The following is a 20,465-nucleotide window of genomic DNA, read 5'->3' as shown; positions in this document are numbered from 1 at the left end:
GGCTTCCACCCCAAACGACAACACATATTTTCCCACATATTTTTAAGACGCAAAACCCTTTCAAACTCTGTACATACTTCAAAACAAAACCTGCTCACTATACATCCAATCAAGGCATCACGTTTACTCACGGTACCACTATTTTTGTATGGTTGGCATTTTTTTTTTAAATAAAGAAAACCCTATCAATTCAAACTTTCCCTTTTGTGTCATGCACCTCGGATGCCTGGCACTCCCTGCAGTTGAGTAAACAAACCCCACCGCCACTTTGAGGAAACACAGCACACAAAGCTTCTTTTGGTCATCCTTACCTTATTGGAGGCCATCTCGCTGACTGAGTGTCTGGTCTGCAGGGTCTCCAGCTGGTCCAGGCACCAGTCCAGCTCCTCCAGAGTTTCAGTGGCCAGTTTCTGGTAGGCCTCCTCTGCTGGGACGAGACAGGACGGTAAGGGGTCAGTAAGGGCCCGCTTCAGGGGGCTCGTGGACGGCCCAAGCCCGGGGTCTCCCACCCCACACACGGTTAAGCTGGGATACCCCGAGTAGACACATGGGTGACTCTTCATACTGGAAGGTCCAGCTCTTGGGGGAGGGTGTGTGTGTGGGGGGAAGTAGGGCCTCGGGGTCCCTGTATCCAAGAACCAAATCCTTTGCCCTCTTCTAGGAAGTCAGTCGGATTGGATGTCAGCTAGGACAATTAAGGGTGTCCAGATGCTAATGGCAGGTAAGAGCAATTAGCCATAGAAGCCAGAGAGCTCGCCACTTCCTGCCTCATCAGCTCCACAATGTCATTCATATGAAAGGAGTATTTCCAGTCATGTAGCAGGATGAACGGTCTGCCAAGCAGGTCCAGGAGGAGGGATGATGGAGACAAACCGGATACAACTGGGGGGCTCACAACCACCTCGGATCCCCATCGAAGCATCCTGACATGACTACCAAACACACACGCGCGCAGACACGCTCACACGCACCGCACGTAACACTAGCACATGATGCTTCAGCCTCCTCGTGTGCAAATGAAAACATCCATGGTATCCGTGAGGGTAGATTCCTTTATGCTAGCCAGACAGATGCTGTGTTTGTAACGAGATGGAGGTGGGGCTCGGGGTGGGGAGGTTAGGGGGGGGGGGGGTCTGCTGTTGCTTCGGCGTCCCTGGTAGCCAAAACGTGCTGTACCTAAAGCCTGAGAGGACTGCACTGTAGATGGTGAAGGGAGGGCGACAAGACATGGACTGGATTATTAGCGGAGCAGGAGAGCTGCATGGCAACTACTGCGATAAAGTGCGTGCGTGCACGTCAAATATATGATCGGCATACAAATACACTGAGCAGGAGGTAAACAAGTAATATGGCGGGGGAGATGATAGAAGCCAAAGCCCAGGGCTTTTAAGTCTATGTGATTAGGAAACATAAGTGGGAGCATATTCAGTTCATGTACAACCACTCACCGCATATTTGCAGTTTATTATTCACAAATTCAAATTGGTGATTTTTGTGAGGGACTTATCCCCAGCGAGGCACTAAAAAACTCAGCTATTGCCAATTTCAGTCCACTTTCTGAAACGCCCTAGGATGCCCACAAGATGCCGCCAAAGGTCTGTATGAATGCAAAAACAGCACAATTAATGTCACGGAAGTATGTTGAAGTGATTGATACCTTACGCCTTGACTAAGAGACACGCTTTGTATGTTGGGGAAGAACTAAATTAAGCTCGGGTTGTTTGGCAAGGCAGCTTTATACCTGGTTATAGTGCATTTCATTCATAAGGTAACTCAACACTTAAAGTCCAACTACATTTAAAGGGAATATTATTTAATAAATAAAAAAAAAAAGAATAATTTAAGACAAAAGCAAAGTATAGAAATAAAAAATACTTGACTAAATGAACATGAAATGCAAGAACATGATTTTGTAAAAAGAAAAAAATATGTATTGTAATGCTCTTAATACCTTGATTAAAAAAAATAATAAAAAAAAACCAAAAACATTTACACTTGGAACTAACTTTCAACTCATTCACTACCAGTTCGGGCAAAATGAATGCACTTTTTGGCTTCTGTACCCGTCAATGGCAGTGAATGAGTTTTAACAGTTGTGTTGGTAGCTTGTTCCATTTGCGTGCATCATATCAGAAAAATGTGGATGCACCATGTTTGCTTTAAACTCTTGTCTCCAATAAGTAGAAGTTTGGAATTCCAGATTGTACGCCAAGTCACATGCTGTCATGACGACACAGCGTCATCTTTCTTTGGGGCTTTCATGACATACGGATAACGTTGCTATCAAGTGACAATAGTGTCACACAAAGTGTAAATAGCATGCCCGCGCTTGAAGATGCAAGAAGCTTAGATGTCATCATGCTATTGTCAACAATATGCTCCTTCTCTTTTTTCTGTCACAATAATCCTCCTCCTTTTCCCACAGACGTCTCGTTTGTCTGTCCTCTTTCTTCCCCGTATACCCTCCCTGGCTGGGGTGTCAGCGGCTGGGGTGCTACCCTTTCTGACAGCGACTGCACTGACGTCAATGACATTCTTCTCATGCTTAGTGCGACATCAGACACCGGGCGCTCGGAGAGGCCACTCTGCTGCTGCACAGACGCACGGCTGCAGGCAAACCACGAAGCGGAGCGGCTGGGCAGGAGCAAGATGAAGTGGGAGCCTCAACCACACCATGCGGACTCAAGTGTTCAGACACACCTCTTAATTAATGAATAAATCAATCATAGGGTAGTCAAAACCAAGCTTGGCCAAACTTTTGTTTTCAAGGGCCACATTTGATTCTTAAAACGGACAGATAAGAATCCTTACTTATGTGTTAAATTCATGGCTTTGAATGAATTCAGAATTAATAAGCAACAAATAGTTTGATAAGATAACTAAATCAATGTTGAATTTCCATGTATTTCTTTTATTTTACTAATATTATGAATAGGACATGTTTTTCTTTTGAAGAATTTGACCTATTCTCATGATATTTAATGTATACACCGTGCTAATCCAAGGAGTGCATTACATTCATCCATTATCTGTACCGCTTCTCTTTACAAGAGTCGCGGTGGGTGCTGGAGCCTATCCCAGCTGTCTTCGGGCAGTAGGCGGGGGACACCCTGGATTGGTTGCCAGATTCATTAATTAATTGGTCATTAAGAATTGTGGCAATTGATCGACTGAACGTATCTTGAAGTGAGTTGGGCACACTATATGGCTGCCACCAGCACAGGCATTGTTGATTCATCCATCCATTATCTGAGCTGCTTCTCCTCGCGAGGGTCGCGGGAGCGCTGGAGCCTATCCCAGCTATCTTCGAGCAGTAGGCAGGGTACACCCTGAACTGGTTGCCAGCCAATTGCAGGGCACACAGAGACGAACAACCAACTGCGCTCACACTCATACCTAGGGGCAGTTATATATATACATATATATATATATATATATATATATATATATATATATATATATATATATATATATACATATACATATATATATATATACATATACATATATATATACATATACATATACACATATATATACATATACAAATATAAATATATATATACATACATATATATACATATACATATATATATATATATGCATGTAAATTTGACAGAGGGATTTACTACAACCTTGAGCAAATATCTCCCCTCGATGAACTCTCTGCCTTGCCGTTATAGGTCGTCAATACTCTCAATCACTACCGTGACTCACAGCTGTCGCCGGTTTATGGCATGGCCCATAATATAAATATAGCGTGGCATCGACAGACGTCCCATATATAGGAGCAGTGGATTTATTGGAAAGTCATTCCTGCAAGGAGATAGTCTTCATGTTTTAATGTAGCAATAGCTATCATTTCCATGCACAAATACGTGTGAAAGTGAAATATGGGTTTTACCATGAATATCTACATCAGGGGCATATCTGGAAAAGCTCAATGTGTATTATTGTTCTTATTATTAAGATGATAAGGTGATGATTGTTTGATGATTATCATTTGTAGCAGAAGTAATTATGCTCATGTCGGTGTAACACCCACCCCCATACTTTTCACACTTGCCCCATGGCTTTTTGTTTGTCATTTTAAATAACAACAATAGCTTAGTCATTGACACTAAATTTAGTATAAGCCATGGTTGCTGAAAAAAAGGACGGTGAATGGACCCCACAATGTAGTTTTTCAGAACAACATCAACAAGAACATGACATAACCATCATAAAGTAGGTCAGATTGTCTAATATGATTTTTTTCACTACACAGTGGATGTAATATTGACATCATAAACAAACCTGTAAAGGTGGTCTTGGTGATGGGTGGTGGGTTGCACATCGGTGATCTCCTGTTGTGAAGAAAAAAAAAAAAAACACAAACACGTCACATATTTTTGCAAATTTTACCGAAGGGTGCTTAAATGACTCAACTGCAGATGGAAAGGAGGCCTTCATTTAGACATCATTGGGGTAATTACAATGTATGTCAAGTGAACTTACAGCTTCAATCACAATAAAAGCAAAAATTATGGGGAAATGCATTTAAATGGCCACAAGTCAGAGTCAAAGATGCCACCTCCAACATAACTTAACATCGCCTGGAATACTTTACAGGGAACTCCACTGTTTAATTCATCTGAGAGACAGTTAACATGCTTTGGTAGGTGCTGCCGTTTCGGTGAGCAACATAGCTCTAATGGGCTCACTAATTAAAATTGTATATGAACAATAACGTCTATGAACTGAAATCACACTGAAAAAAAATCCAGCAATGGAATAGCAAGGCATTTATTTGAGAAAGGCGTCTATTTAAAGCACTCGCAAACTATTAAGTGCAGAAATTAAGCAAATTACCCTTCTATGGACTAAGATGATTGCACATACTACCCACTTTTACTCTCTGAATGAAAAAGATAAGCATTTATTTGAAAGTAGTAATAGATGGGCCACCAAGTTCAAATGGGCCCAGCAGTTACCGGTAAATCTTTAATGTTCATGTGTGCACAACAGCGTTTATTAACTCGGACAAATACACTTACTACACACACACACACACACACACGCACACATATATATACATATATATATATATATATATATATATACACATATATACCTATACACATATATACCTATACACATATATATACATACATATATATATACATATATTAATACACATATATATATATATATATATACACATATATATATATATATATATACACATATATATATATACACATATATACCTATACACATATATATACATACATATATATACATATATATATATATATATACATATATATATATATATACATATATATACACATATATATATATATACACATATATATACACATATATATATATATATACACATATATATATATACACATATATATATATATATATATATATATACATATACATTTATTTCTTACAATTGGATCATGCACTCAGTAACTAATGGCAGTAAAAGGTTCTAAAGGTGTTGCTTGTAGTACCACTGGAAAACAGAGGAGGGAGTACAAAGCCACATTTTGGTGTAACACGAGGTAAGAGCTAACAGTTGGCTACAAAGTACAGCAAAGGGGTGCAAACGTACTTATTTGACGCTCTGTCTTGCTGCAGGTTGGTTAACGCACCAAAATTATTCCGTACAGTTCTTAGGCTGGCAAGGACCTGAAAGGCAAAAGGTGAAAGTCATGTTTTTATTATGACTTGCAATAGATAGAAAAAGCCTGAACATCAAATAGTGGTGAAAAAGCTCACCTGTGCAAATGGCGTTACAATCATGTCGTCACCATGGCTGCAAAACACACGAGACAGATTTTAGAGAGACTTTAAAGCAACAATATATTTAAGTTTTACAATTAAAAAAATAAATAAATAAACTGTTTCAACAGTTTGACAGTGATGGTACTTGGTTGCCATGATGACCAATTGTTACTTGTGATATTAAATCTAAAAATTTCAGAAAGATCAATTCAGATTTGTATTAATATATGAATAAGACTCACAAATATAACACTTGTATTATTTTATCCCAATATTTAATGTCATAATCATTTATGATGCAATGATTACACATGAATCTAATATGTATAAAACATGACATTAAAAGTTAAAAAAAAATCACAATCATGGAAAATTGTATAATATATATATATATATATATATATATATATATATATAAAACATTAATTAACAAACAATATATTTTACATTTTACTTTTTGGATGAAACCATACAATTCAATTCAATAAAATTTGTTACAAATTGACTATTGAATTGACTCTAAATAATTTTAATAGAATTACATATAAAATGTCAGCGGCCAATTTAGCATGAGGACATCTTGTGGACAAGCACATGACATAAAAATGGACAGAATGGGGGAAAAGATGGCTTGATGTCATATGAGAAGTTTCAGTGTCCGTCACGCACTACATTACGGTGACATGTTGACTTCACATCAACAGCTGGTAAGGCACTTGTCACTTGTAAGCCAGATTTTTACACATGACAGGCACTACAACGTGGTGACGTGGTAAAAGCTTCCACGCAAGAGGATTTCCTATTTCCTAATATCATTCTGGGAAAAGCTAACAGGATGGCAGGCGAGGAAGAGGCCTTTACAAATTTTGCTCCCACTTGAAAGGAATTTTAACTACACAAACCCTGAGTCATGTGCTGCTGACCTCATAGCTCACGTCAACATTTGATCAGGTGTTGCGCGAGTGACACGCAAAACACAAACGAACATGGCATAACATGCTGTTTGCTCACAAATCACTTGACCGCTACAATTTATTTAAACATACAATGAAAACCAACGGTATAAAACTGTGACTTGGAACGCCTTTGTTCCGGTTCAAAATAATAATGGCTTGAAGCACTGACTTTTTTGTCATACAATTGAGAGATTATTTGCATAGATTAGCACTTCTTAATCACGCAATTCTCATATTAAAGCAACTTAATAGAAAAATTCAGACATTCTTGTAATATTACAATTACAATATTAATTCAAATGGTAATATTAAGTTTTTATCTTTGTAATATTGACTTCGTCACAACTGAATTCTGCTCATTATTTTCATAGTATTACATTAAGTTTTATTTGCAAAATTACCTATTTGTATTTATTTATTTATTTTAATTTCAGTTATAAAATGTGCCCACTATTGTTTCAATAATTAAACACTCTGTAAAATTAATTCTCAAATGTGTTTTTAAATACATTTTTGCAGAGAATTGCTGAAAACGTGCAATGAACCAACTTTATAATTTTCAGTTGAGGAAATTTCATTCATCCATTCAGTTTTCCAGATATTTTTTTGGGGCGTAGCTACAATAGCACCCAGTAACACACATAACTGAGCACCTGTGTTCCATTAGTGGCTAGCCATCACAATTGCGAGTTATTTAGTTCTAATAACTTGGCCCATTTCTACTAGTATAGACTGAAGAGTCTCTTTTATGTGGACCTCGGCAGTAATATACTGGACGGGTTTCCAGAAGCTAGGTAGTCCACGAGCTAGCTGGTGGCTTACGCTTCTCGTCACGGCGTGGCAAATCCATGTCACCGCTCAGTGGGATATATTGCAGCCACGTGAGACTTTAAACTGATGTATTTTCACAGTTCAAACATGCCGAGATGTGTAGAAATACAGTATGGTAGTTATACAAACATATGATTGACAGTTGAAAGTAGAGTGGGGCATGTGACAGATGAGAGAATATCTCAAATGTTTAAAATTCTATTCTCATAACTGTATTTTCTTTTCCTGTGTGGAACTAATACTCTTTTGTATGGTGTTAAGCATTTTTTAATTTTAGATTCTTACTCGTGCAATACAGTTTTTACATAATACGAATTTTAAACATTTGGGAGAGATATTTGCCAATTAGATAAGTATGCTGAGTATTTGCAAGGAAGGTGTTTTAAAAATAAAGCTGACTTGTGGCTATGTCAGGTTTCTCTGTGTACCAATAATAGTGTCAAATAATAGTTTTATGACAGCCAAACAAAAAGCCGCAATAAGGGCCATGTGGTGTCTGGGGTTAATGCAGATCATTACTTTTCATCCATTCATTGCTTCATCTTCCCTTTCCAGCTCAATCAAGAGGCTACGTTTTCAGCCATTAATTCCATTTCTTATATGACCGGGCGCATATCATCATATGAAGAAGGCAGTGTCAATCAAAAACTAGCATTATTATCCTGGTCAAGGATGAGTTTTTCCCACTTTTATTGGATTTGCGTGTGCAGGAGATTTGAGTCAATAAAGAGCAGTGTGACAACGGCAGGCGCTTTAGCAGTGATTTAAGACACTTCACTGCGCAGCTTGTGCACGATATGTGATAAGAATAGATGCGACACCACTCGGCGAGCTGTTGGTCATGCACACTTCCCTCTAGAGCCAAAGGTGACCCATGTGGCAGCTTTATGACCTGTGCTGATAAACATCCAACTGTGGCACTCAGACACACACTCAGACAGGCAAAAAAGGTGCTAAAAATAGAATAAAAAGATTTCAGCGCAACATGGGTACACGGAGGTAGGTTTAAAAAAAAATAGAAAAATAATAACGGCCTGAAGCACTCACATGTCGCTGGCGATGGAGGAGTTTCGGGACATGGACTTGGGCGAGAGGTCGTAGTCGCTGTCCGAGCGGTACAAGAACGACTCCCTCCGTTGGCTGTGGACAAAGTTGGCCTGCAAGATGAGGCCCGATCCTGGACTGGCCATCGGGTCCAGAGGGCTGCGACCTGATGATGTTCCATTGTCCACGTCAAAACTGTGTAAAAAGCAGAAAGAGAAGAATTTAACAGAGCGAATCGTGGTCCAAGTTAATCACGAAGATGTCACTATAAGACCTGCCAACAATTGTGAGATGGATTAGCACCTAATTGTACATTGGCATACACGACATATACAATAAATTGCGCGGCATTCATTTCAGAAACACTCGCAATATGGGAAAATCTGAAATACAGACATAAGCCATATTAAAAAAAAAACATGCACACACTTAAACTACACACTACTACTACTTAAACCACTGTTTGCATTGTAGTATCAGTATGTTAGATGGCCTGGTGTGGTGTCTTAGAGAGGTAACAGGTTGCGCCTCAAGTTATGGCGAGCATGTGGGTGTTCGTCTGTGAGCTGTGGCCAACCGCAGCACCTACACGGGAGCACTCATTGCAATAAATGTCTGAAAAGTGCATTGGCGACTGTGGTTCTCCTTTCCTACATGCAAGATCATTAGAAATGTCCGGTTCTGAATGATTGGTTGTCTAGATGAGCCCTGGAACTGGACAATGATCAGTCCATGTTGTACTCCACCTCTTGCCTTAAGTCAGCTGCGATATGAGCCAACTCACTCGTGTCATTAATGAGGGCGAGTGCAATGGGAATGCCACAGACTCACAGTCTACCATCAGTGTCATAGGCGGGGCAGATCTCGTTGTAGGGTAAGGGGGCGGGGTTGGTATCCCATGACGCTCACCGCGACACATGATCATCATCCTCCGTGAGGATCAAGGCACGTCCTTAATCCAGACTGACGGAGTTTGTAGTGTGTGCGCTACAGGATGACGCCAACGGCGTGTCGAAGCATGCGGTACACACGTGGATGATTGGAACAGAGGAGAGGGTAAAGTATTGTGAGAGCGCATGAATTGTTCTGAGCTGATTCATACCTCTGCAGCAAAAAGTGGGATTAAAAGAAACAAGAAAATTATGTAATGACATTAAGATTACTTTACTTAGTTGAGGGAAAAATATATATGCCAACAGAAAAGGAACATTTGTATACCAAAATCCCTATAACACCAACAGTGTGTACTTACTCACATTGGGCACATTTGTGAAGAAGAAAAAAAAAGAAGAAGGATACTAATAAGAAGAAGCAGACGAATTAGACCATAATAAGGTAAGCGGATTTGAATAGTAAATTAGCCAGCGAATGATATGATTTAAATAAACCTCCCATGTTAGCGTTTTTTTACAGGCTCTGGGGCCGACAATTTTTATGAATAAGACCGGTGTGTCGAGGCCGGAACGGTACCAAGATCGCGGCGGGAGGGCGGGGGACTGACCGGCAAAAAAGAGCCAAGTGCCCAGCTCTGCAAATGAGACTGCTGATAAAAGTGCCACAGTTCTCAGAACACCACCAAAGCCGGCTTCTAAGAGTAACTATTTTCCCTTCATGTTTCACTTCTGTTAAGTGCAAGGACCATGTGTTTCAATACTTTTCTTCTGATGGACGAATCTTATCAGTTTATCTATGATGTGTCATTTAGCAGGAACTTGGGGCTAATATAGCATCATAAAAATAACAGAAGAGTCCACATACTCCTCAGACAACACATGTAGGATAATCACCAAATTACTCTACCTCCCACAAATGCCTGCATTCATTGAAAAATAAAGAAAATGTTGAAAAATAATCAATGTAAAGTAGTCTTAAGATTGAACACAATTCTTCCAAAACTACAGTAATTGCCCCCATAGGAAATAATGCCATTACAATGTTTTACGGGGTCAGCACAACTGCAATAAACTTCACTAACATTTCAACATCAGTGACTGCTGTGCAAGTGTAAACCCACAAGCTCAAGTCACCAACCTACTTATGTGCCGAAGTGGCCTCATCTAACTTATATTAGGAAGCCTCGTTGCACATGACAAGCGCGGAATGTGATCGTTGATGACCATTTGGGAATATGGCGATTCATTCAATGTGTAAAAAGATAAGATATATGTCTCAAACCAAGAAAATGCTCCTCCTTAACTTTGATGTGTGTTTAGTCAACATTCCTCGAGGGTGTTCTTTTTCGATCCAGTTAATTGACTAACAAACAGCTTTGAAATCATTCATTAGATGTGGAAGAAGATGTTACCTCTGTGTGTGCATGTGTTGCCATGATACAGCTGCCAAAGTCACAATGAACATGCACACACGCACGTACATACGGGTCAAGCCAGGAATTTCCCCCCCAACAACTTCAACACTGGTCTCTCACCCTCTGTTTTCTGGTTAGCAGCAGCTAAGTGAGTGTCAGCTTTGGCTGGCAAAGAAAGGGCAATCGAACTGTCCTCTCTCCCTCTCTCACACAAACAAACACATACGCACGCACACACACATATTCACACAGCCAGTATGACTCCACTAACTCCCTATTTGTGTTGATTAGACATCACCAGCATGTCTGTAACAGATTCCTCTCATCGCCACATGCACGCCATATTTAGTATCAGGCAGAAAAGTGGAAAAAAAAAAAGTGACCACACTTGCACACAGGCACCCTTTACACTGTCTAAAAAAAGGATGGCATGTTAGACAAGAGGTAGTGTCAGAAAGCCATTTTACACAGCTTGTAGAATCTTGCTCCACCTTTAGAGACAATATCAGAGCCCCCCGTTACAGTGGCAATTCCATGGCAATGGTAATCGTAATTTTCACCCAAGAGGCGAAGTATAAGCGGTACCACCGGTAAATGTCAACTTTTTGTTCTGGTCAGTACAAACAGAATCAACCGAAGTAGGGTAAGAGTTTGACCAGGGTTGTAATAGTTTATTTTAGTTTTTTTTTTTTTTTAATTCAGTTAGTTTTAATGAGTTTTTAGTGCAGTTGTGTTAGTTTTTAATTGTTGTTCTTTTTTTCAATTTGTTTTCATTTTAGTTTTAGTTGAGTTAATAGTTTAACTATTAGTTTGATTTTGTTTAATTTTATAGCATTTGTCCAGACCAAGTGAAGAAAAAGCTCAAAAGCTAAAATAAATATATAATCTCCAATTTTCTGACAATATGTACCATTCTGCACTAATCCACAACACTTTATCGACTTGGCAATTTTCTGCTTTCAAAGTGTATCAGAAGAAAGCTTAATAATCCATTGTTACTGCTCTGCATAAAATGACAGCAACACTGACTTTTCAGTTTTTTTTCTCATATTGAACCTACAACTCCCATTAATGATGCGTATGTCTAAGTGTGTGCGTGTGTGGCAAAGGACACGCCTTCTCTGGGAATGTCTTGTTGCGGTATTGCACCAGCTCTGACGCCACACGCAGCGGAAGGTCCTCTTTTCTTCACCCCTCTGACACAAAACTCTTCCACATTTCCCAACAAGGAGCGCCTTAATCGCCTACGAAGGAAACCTTTGAAGAGTCAGCAGATTCCAGATAAGCTTTTAATCTGCCTTTGTGATAAAACAATATCTCTTGTTGACTTCAAGAAGGACAGAAACATGTCCAAAGATGGTAGATCACATTTCAACGGCCCATACATAGCAAACAGCGGGCGCGTTGCAGGAACGTTTCCCACGCGAGTCAAATAGTGTGCTTGAATGTCAGGAAACTTCACTGAATTCAACTCCTCCTCACACTCCTCTAAGTGTGAGATTAAACTCACATCAATCACTGGACACAACATTAGGTACACCTGCATGAGAAGCAATGGAAGAAAATCTGCCTTGACAAAGACATTATCAGATAGAATCATTAACAAAGATGGATTATTGTGCCTGCATACTGAGAAGTTTTTCTACCACAGTTTTGAGTTTATTTATGTTGGAGTGCAAACATATTAGACAAAGCGGTCAGTATGACGCAGTTCAGTGCTACACCACTGCTAACTTCAATAAAAAAAAAAAACAAATTGGCATGCCCTCTTTTGGAGATCACCTTGTTATTTTCTTTCCCCCCCATCTAGTTTTGTCTGCATCGGTAATTCCTAATTTAAAGACAAACTACACCGGTCGACAAATGTTCCCTTTTTTCTCCGAGATGCATACAAAGACTAATTTTAATGGTGCTGATTCAATTTTTTTCTTTATCGCACATCAGGTTTAAATTATAACAATAATAATAATTATGTCTCATCTTCAACACCGTATATTTCGTACAGTGTCGTGGGAGGTAACTGGAGCCTATCCCAGTTGACTTTGGGCAAAACACACCCTGAAATGGTCGTCAGCCAGCCGAACGGCATACACCGGCACTGTCACTGAGCGGGAACCCATCTCACGCTGCCCGCACACAAGTCAGGCAAGTGTACCACTCCACCATCAGTGACTATAATAATAATAATAATAATAATAATAGTAAAATAGTCACACATTTAGGAATATTTAATATATTATTTCTGAATTAAGGGTCAGGTTCAGCAACAGGTGGAATTTTTTTCTGAGACGGCATACCGATGAATGACGACGCATGTTAAAATTCATATTGCTCAAGCTTTTATAGGTCAAATTAAAAACAAACAAAGCCATCTCTGATTAAAATTTCTGAAAAATAAAAGATTTAGGTTGCTCGATTTGGCTTCATGAAATCCATCCATCCATCCATTTTTTACAGCGCTCGTCATCATTAAGATCACAAGTGAGCTGGAGACTATCCCAGCTGACTTTGCAGCAGAGGCGGGGCACAACTCGGATTGGTCGTCAGTCAATCGCATAGCAAATGTATATAAATGACCATTCATACTTATAGATAATTTAGATTCTTTGATGAACGTAAGATGCATGTTGTCGCAAGAAATACGCAAACTCCACATGGGCGGGCCTAAGATTTCAACACAGAGCCTTTTGACTGTGAGACATTTGGATTAAACACTACAACACTGCACACTCTGTTTTTATTTTATCATGTACCCTATTTTGGGGGTTTTGAGATTTGTTTATTTTATTGGATAAATTATTGCTAGCAGTTTGCACACATTTGTGGGAACCACATTTCAATTGGATCTCATTGGATGGTAAGGTATATTTCCTGTACTTCAACCGACTTCCCTTATTTACACACAAACGTCAACGGTGACGTTCACGGCAAGAAAATTAGCATACAAAAGTAGGCAATTGTGCCGCCGAGCTCCATCTGGTTAGTCTTGTTCTGCCAGACGGAGCGCAGAAAAAGTCAACACTCGCTGCTCGTAGTCTCTTCGCTGATTGTCAAAGCTCCATTCAGACGAGTCGTTCAGTCGTAACACACGTGCAAACAAAGGTCACGCACTCAACCAGTTATGCTCGTCTCTCACTAGGAATCTGAAGACTCCGGTGCGAATAATATTAAACAGGCCTTCAGCACATGCCAGCGACATCATCGCTCATTCGGCTGGAGACAGACAAAATCCAGATGAAAGCACTTCAAGTCAAAGTCAGACATAGCCGTTTTTTCTACGCTTGCGATCAGCATGCCATTATCATGTTTTCTAAGAGGGGGGAGATGTGTGAGTATGCTGGTTGATATTCATTATGACCTCATCGTAATAATAAAAAGAAAAATATATTTAAAATAGATCAAAACATGCCTTCACCTTAACCACCTCAAGTTCTGACACTGGCAGCTCCAAAACACCCAACAAGATCTGATGAGATTGTGAGGTTAGAATTAAGAAATTGCATGAAAAAGATAAATAAGCAAGCATGAGGTAGAAAGTTGACACAAAATTTGCTTAACTGTGCTAGGGCGAACAAAAGAGTCCACCAAAGCCAGAAAAAAAATATTGCGCAAAATAGCTGACATGTTGCACAACAACAAAAAGTATTTGTATGCCATCATTGAAAAGTGGCCTATTGTTTTTAGGTAATAGAAATCACGTCAGCTGTTTTGAACGCATCAATTAGAAAAGCCGGGCCAACAAACAAACAATGGACTCCATTTCCTTCTTAGCAAGTCACCAGCAGTAAAGCATTTGACCCAAGAGTCTGGGGGCCACTTTTTTTGTTTGACTTTGAAAGTTTGGAACTGAAATATAAAATTGGTGCTTGGATTGATTGTCCATAAAAGGTATGGTTGGTTCTTTGGAGAGCCTGTCAACCTGTTAAGTGGGAAAGCAAACAACCAGATACATCTTTTATCATCGACCAAAGCTGTTTTGAATCCCACCCGATTGTCATGCCACCTTTTGACTGCTTTACATAACACCCGCCACTACAATGAGTTTCTTCATCCATGACATGATCAGCTTGGCAGTGCAGATCCAGAGCCACCACTATCATGTCAAAGCCAAAAGGTAAGCGGAGCTGCACTGAGTTTTGTTAAATGCACTAGACTATTATCCTAAATTGTGAAAAAAATGCATATGTCAACTTTGAGGGAACAATCGCACCAAATGGGAACGTTGACCAGCTTCTGACCTTAATGCTTGCACTTTGCTACTCAACTCAAAGTAAATAGAGGTCAGCTCTGTTGTGGTATTGAGATGTGTGCCGAGCACCACAGGAGGCTGTCGGATCCACATGCAAACATAAACAAGCACTACAAAAGAAACCAAGCACAGTAAAGTGCTGTCTTATCCACACAGACAAAGACAAACTATCGCCAACACCCATCAACGCTACTTGCATATCTCGTGTGAATACGAAGCGATAACAATAACGAGCAAGAAAGCACTGATGAAAGGACGTAGATAAAGACAGGAGTCGAGAGAAGAGGCATTCTCCTCTCTCCTGTACGATGGCAGGGAGGATTCTGAGATTCATTTCCAGCGCTGTCTGACGGCGTGACAGTGAAAGAGCATATTTACCGGGGCACTCTCCTCCCGGCATGGAAGCGACAGGAGGACCATTTGTCAGAGGGAAATGAGAGCTGACAGCCAAGGACGAGTCGAGACAGGACGAGGGCAGGGCAGGTTGCGCCTCGGGCTGCATCTTTGTTTAGCTGCTCTACCAAAGAGAGAGCCATACTACTTCCTGGTAGGACAAAGTGATTGTTTCTAACCTGAAGTTGATATAGCCAATATCCAAATGGGAGTTCCACCACTAAAAAAATAAAAAAACTTGAATTGAATACTATCAAAGTCCATGAATTTCCTTCACCATTCTCATGAGGGTCACAGGTGAGCTGTGAAGGAATATAAACCCAGTATGGTTCTGAGGACAGACTTTGGCCTATTAGTAGAACCCAGCGTTTAAAGTAACACGGTGCATCAGCATTTAGCTGTTATGCGGCATGGAAATGGAAAAGCCTGCCAACATAGCTGAAGATAGCCCCAAGTGTAAATACTTTGAAATCTACTGAGGATTGCGGTCTTTTACAGCATTTATATAATCAATTCTGCCAAAATCATGCACTTGTGCTGTACGTTCTTTTAGTAATTTTAGGAACCTAATTTTTATTTCTCCATTTTGCTTTTAAATGTTTTATATTCTTATGTTTTAGGAATGTCTCTAATTTGTTTGGTTTAAAATGTTGTTTTGGAACTATGTGAGCGCACATTGAGTTGCCTTGTGTATGAATTGCGCTAGATTAATAAAGCAACCTTGCCTTGTCCAGTTTTGCCTATGGACAATTTAGAGTCGTCAATGAACATACCATGCATGTTTTTGAACTGTGGGAAGAAGATGGAAGAATGTGAACATGAGAGATCCGAACCTAAACAGCAGCACATGAACAGCGTTTGCTTTGCAAAATACGAAATGTCAATGGCTGAAATGTCTGCCTTCAAAATCCTGCTGAGTCATGCGCAAGAATAAACAAAAAAAAAGGGTACATGCAACAAGTGTGAAAAAATATCCATTTTATTGGTAATACGTGAGCTTAGTCGGTTGTCAGAGAAAAAGAGTTATTTTATATGAACATCGTATCTTCGGTTAAACTTTAGTTGTTCCACTAGAAGTACACAGTACATTACAAACGTAAATCGCGGGAGGCACCTCATGGACACGGAAGTCTAGGATCATTTTTCTGGCGACATATCACATAATGGACAGCGTGCTACTCGATTAAACGGTATTGCGTTGCACTGAAATTCTGCCAGCGTATTGGCAGCAACTGTTTTTGAAAAAGATTAACATAAATGGTTAATTAAATGGGGGTGTTGGCATGTCACGAAGAGGAAGTTTGTTTCGACATCTTATTCATCGTTTACAATATAAAGCCTACTTTGAGTCTTAATGCCAATAAGACAAAAGATATATGATGACAATTGATGTTGAGGTCAGGGCATGCAAATTAGAAGAATAAACTGCCAAAATATGACAGAGAGGCAACTAATGAATGTTTTACTATTACCGGTAATTGACTCTATGATGCAACTCATCATTAAACTGTTTCTACATTGCCTTGAGGAAAAGTATGAGGCTATATAATCTAATAAATGACCTCGCTCCACCATATACGCACATGGTGACGCTAATCCTACTTTTCACTCCAGTGTACCAGCTTAACTCCGATCTCTGAAGTTTTCCTTTCCACTTAGTACCGTGGGAAACTGAAAATCATGCGTCAGTCGAAAAGAAACGCGATCAAACAAGACACAAAACAACAATAGAGTCGCGGAGGACGAGGGGCTCCTGTCTTCTTTATATGGTGACACAATGAATCTGAGAGGAGACTAAGGGTCAAGAAGTGCTGAGGCACAGCAAAGGCTAACAAAGAGTAACCAAGTGTGGTTTAGATCAAGCATGTAGTATGGACTCAAGACTAACCAGCTACCATGAACACAGTACTTTGTGTTAGTAACTGTTGCAGGGGCACTGAAGAATCAAAATTGAGAACACCGATACCAAGTACCGATGCCACTCACTTATGATACATACAATTTTAATGAAGACATTGACAGATGCTTTTAAGACATTTCTGTCTTAATGCCACACACGATCATTCACCAATGTGTCAAACGGCCGCGGTGTTGCACCAACTACTGGCAAGAAAGAATTACTTGATATCAGAGGGTTTTTTTTTGCATTCAGTATTGGTGGTGGGAATCACCTTTCAACTCAAGTACCCGATAACTTGGAATAAGGCCGGTATCGGTACTCGCGTATCCCAAATAAAATCATCAAATTCCAATGTAATTATTGTCTAATTGTGAAAAAAAATAATTTGCTGTTTGACCACTGTAAGAATTTGGAGACTAATGGCTGTGTAATACGACGGAGTTGCGTGCGATAGGCAATGAAGGCATTGATCGACATATGACCATCACATAGTTTTCCACGGAAATCAGCCCATTACGATCAGAGGCCGATTGATTGGAGCGCAACTAAATATTATTGTTGAAACACCAACATATTGACATTCAATCCTAAAACATTCAAAGTTTACTCTTTAAGGGCTGTAGCAGCAGAGTGGAGACTGTGGAGGTTAATATGGCGGGGCTTAGCATAGGATGGATGTAAACCTACAGGAGGTAACAGTCAAACAGGAAGGAAGGAATGGTGAACAAAGGCGTGACACACACACACACGCACACACACACGTGCATGTGCACCTACTCATACGCACACTCACACATTCAGGACAGGATAAAGACTGTCAGAGTTTCCATTTACCATATTCCTTCAGTGTTCTTCAGCGAGCTGGTGGAGCGTGACCTTGGCTTTAGAATGATACTCATGTTCTCACGTTCCCGTCCACTGGCTCTACTTTTGCACACGCACGTCTAGCCACACAGACACACGCATTCTTAAGGGCCACCTGGACCTCTAGTCCTGTAGACTCCCTTGGCTTAAGTCGTCCGTATTCCAGATGATTCCTGACTCGCTTTGAACGTTCCCCCCTTGTCAGATTAGTTCTTCATTCTCGTTTGAATCCAGACAACTTCCTGGGTTCCGCGTCCCCACCCGGCACCCTCGACCCCTCACCCGAGTGGTGGAGTTAGATGACTCTTCACGCTCTCTCTGCCTTACTCCACAGCTGCAGCCTGGCTTTTGAGTGCAAGTGGGAGGGTTGTTTTGGTCGTAGTAATTCCTTAAAGGGCGGGACTTGCTTCTTTCACCCTTCGCCTACCTCCCAGGCGTCCTAACAATTTCACGCGTCAATCACCCATGCTGCCACGGTAACCCAAAACCAACGGCAACAACGCCAGGAGAAGCGGCCATAGACTCCATGTTTAACCCTTGACAAAAAATTATTTTAATATGTAAAAATTCAAATACTGAACCCCAGAAAACTATTGTATTGAACTATTACACTTTTGTGGTAATAGTTTAGGAACACTGTAAATTATAATTGTTGCTGTTAATTAATAGTCAAGTATACTAGAGCTGACTAGGAATTATTTTGATCCATTAATTTATGAATCAGATTTTAGGAAAATAATTTACGTTCCTTTATAGAAAAACGTAACGTTATTTAGAACTGACATCACTGACACCATGCCAGGATGGCCGAGTGGTCTAAGGCGCCGCGTTCCGGACGCAGTCTCCCCAGGAGGCCTGGGTTCGAATCTCGTGGCTGCCAGGATGGCCGAGTGGTCTAAGGCGCCGCGTTCAGGACCCAGTCTCCCCAGGAGGCCTGGGTTCGAATCTCGAATTTCCCCATTGTGGGACTAATAAAGGCATTATTAATTATGGTTCAATTACTGGTTTGGTCTGTATTGTGATTCAACACAAATTACACTAGTCAACATATTTTTTTTTCTTCTTTTTAATCAAAGATAGAAGTTCACTTTGTTAGCACTGATTCCAAAACTGTCTTCATTCTATTTCTCTAGCACATCAGGTTTTCATCACAATAATAACGTTAACTACATGTTAAATATATTTAGAAATATTTATGAATTCCGAGTTACGTCAAAATCTGTATTGCTTTCACAAGTCAAACAAAAACGAAAATATATCAAAAACTTGATGTGCGAGGAACAAAATGTGTTCAGGGACATAAAGCCATCTGGGATTCAAGTTTGTTGCTGACCAGTGTAATCAGTCCGCTTTCATGGATGACCACAGAAATCGGACATTTAATGTTGAGTTGCTGAAATTCCGAGCATGAGGACAACTTTAAATGAAAAAAGGTATTGAATAATTTGATAATTGGTTAGTTGTCAATTAATGGTTGCACCTCTAAAATACACCATTCACCATTTTCTGTTTAATAATAGTACTCCAATTTCTTGCCATTTTACTCATAGAATCAAAACACTACTGTTGGCCACGGAATGGTGACAAATTGAATCCAAGATGAGACTAAAGGACACTGCAGACATGAGGAAACTGTTGAGTATAAAACAGCAGCGAGGCCAAGTCAGAGTGTGTGTCAAAGCATATCAAACTACTTGAGAATCATCACATCTAAAATCAACAGACGTGTCCTTTTCTCTAAAATCATACAAATAATACTATTGGATCCCCGTTGACACATGGAGGCAGTACAAAACCACAAACGTATGGTGACAGACCAGAATGACATTCCACATCTGGACTCTCTCATGTATTTACAGTTTAAAGCAAGATAAGGGCGTAAATGTCCAAAATAGGACAGGAAGTCAGTCATTTTTGTTTTAAGACAGCCATTTCGGGAAAATTCCAGGACTCTCATTCGGACAAAGTATCCAAATGAGCTCGAGTCAGAAACGGGTATCCTCACCAGTGTTTTTGAACATTTATTGAGCCAAGGTACCTCAAAATCTCTCACATCGCACAAACCAAAAATGTCACCAACTAAACGTTAAGACTGAAATAACGACAATCGTGTTACAATTCATTCAAATTTTGACTAAC

At 40.0% G+C, this 20,465-nt stretch overlaps 1 protein-coding gene across 8 annotated transcripts in view; it reads right to left on the bottom strand.

Annotated features, from left to right (window-relative positions):
• The window catches only part of pde4d (phosphodiesterase 4D, cAMP-specific), a 165,875-nt gene that overhangs the window by 16,209 nt on the left and 129,201 nt on the right, over positions 1 to 20,465 (bottom strand). For 4 of the 8 annotated variants that reach the window (XM_088295244.1, XM_088295246.1, XM_088295251.1 and 1 more), the window contains exons 2-6: positions 8,616 to 8,807; positions 5,776 to 5,812; positions 5,609 to 5,685; positions 4,297 to 4,346; positions 312 to 427 (exon numbers count right to left, since the gene is read on the bottom strand). In XM_088295244.1, coding sequence (XP_088151370.1) covers positions 312 to 427; positions 4,297 to 4,346; positions 5,609 to 5,685; positions 5,776 to 5,812; positions 8,616 to 8,807 — 472 coding nt within the window. Of the gene's footprint in view, positions 1 to 311; positions 428 to 4,296; positions 4,347 to 5,608; positions 5,686 to 5,775; positions 5,813 to 8,615; positions 8,808 to 18,296; positions 18,667 to 20,465 lie in introns of those variants that run through there. The other 4 variants (XM_088295245.1, XM_088295247.1, XM_088295249.1 and 1 more) reach the window with 3 other exon arrangements.

Source organism: Idiotropiscis lumnitzeri, chromosome 1 (genome assembly GCF_059441095.1).
Source record: "Idiotropiscis lumnitzeri isolate Australia: NSW breed Sydney's pygmy pipehorse chromosome 1, RoL_Ilum_1.0, whole genome shotgun sequence".
NCBI classification, from domain to species: domain Eukaryota; kingdom Metazoa; phylum Chordata; class Actinopteri; order Syngnathiformes; family Syngnathidae; genus Idiotropiscis; species Idiotropiscis lumnitzeri.
The sequence above is the reverse complement of the archived record's forward strand: the minus strand, read 5'-3'. Positions and strand labels throughout refer to the sequence as shown.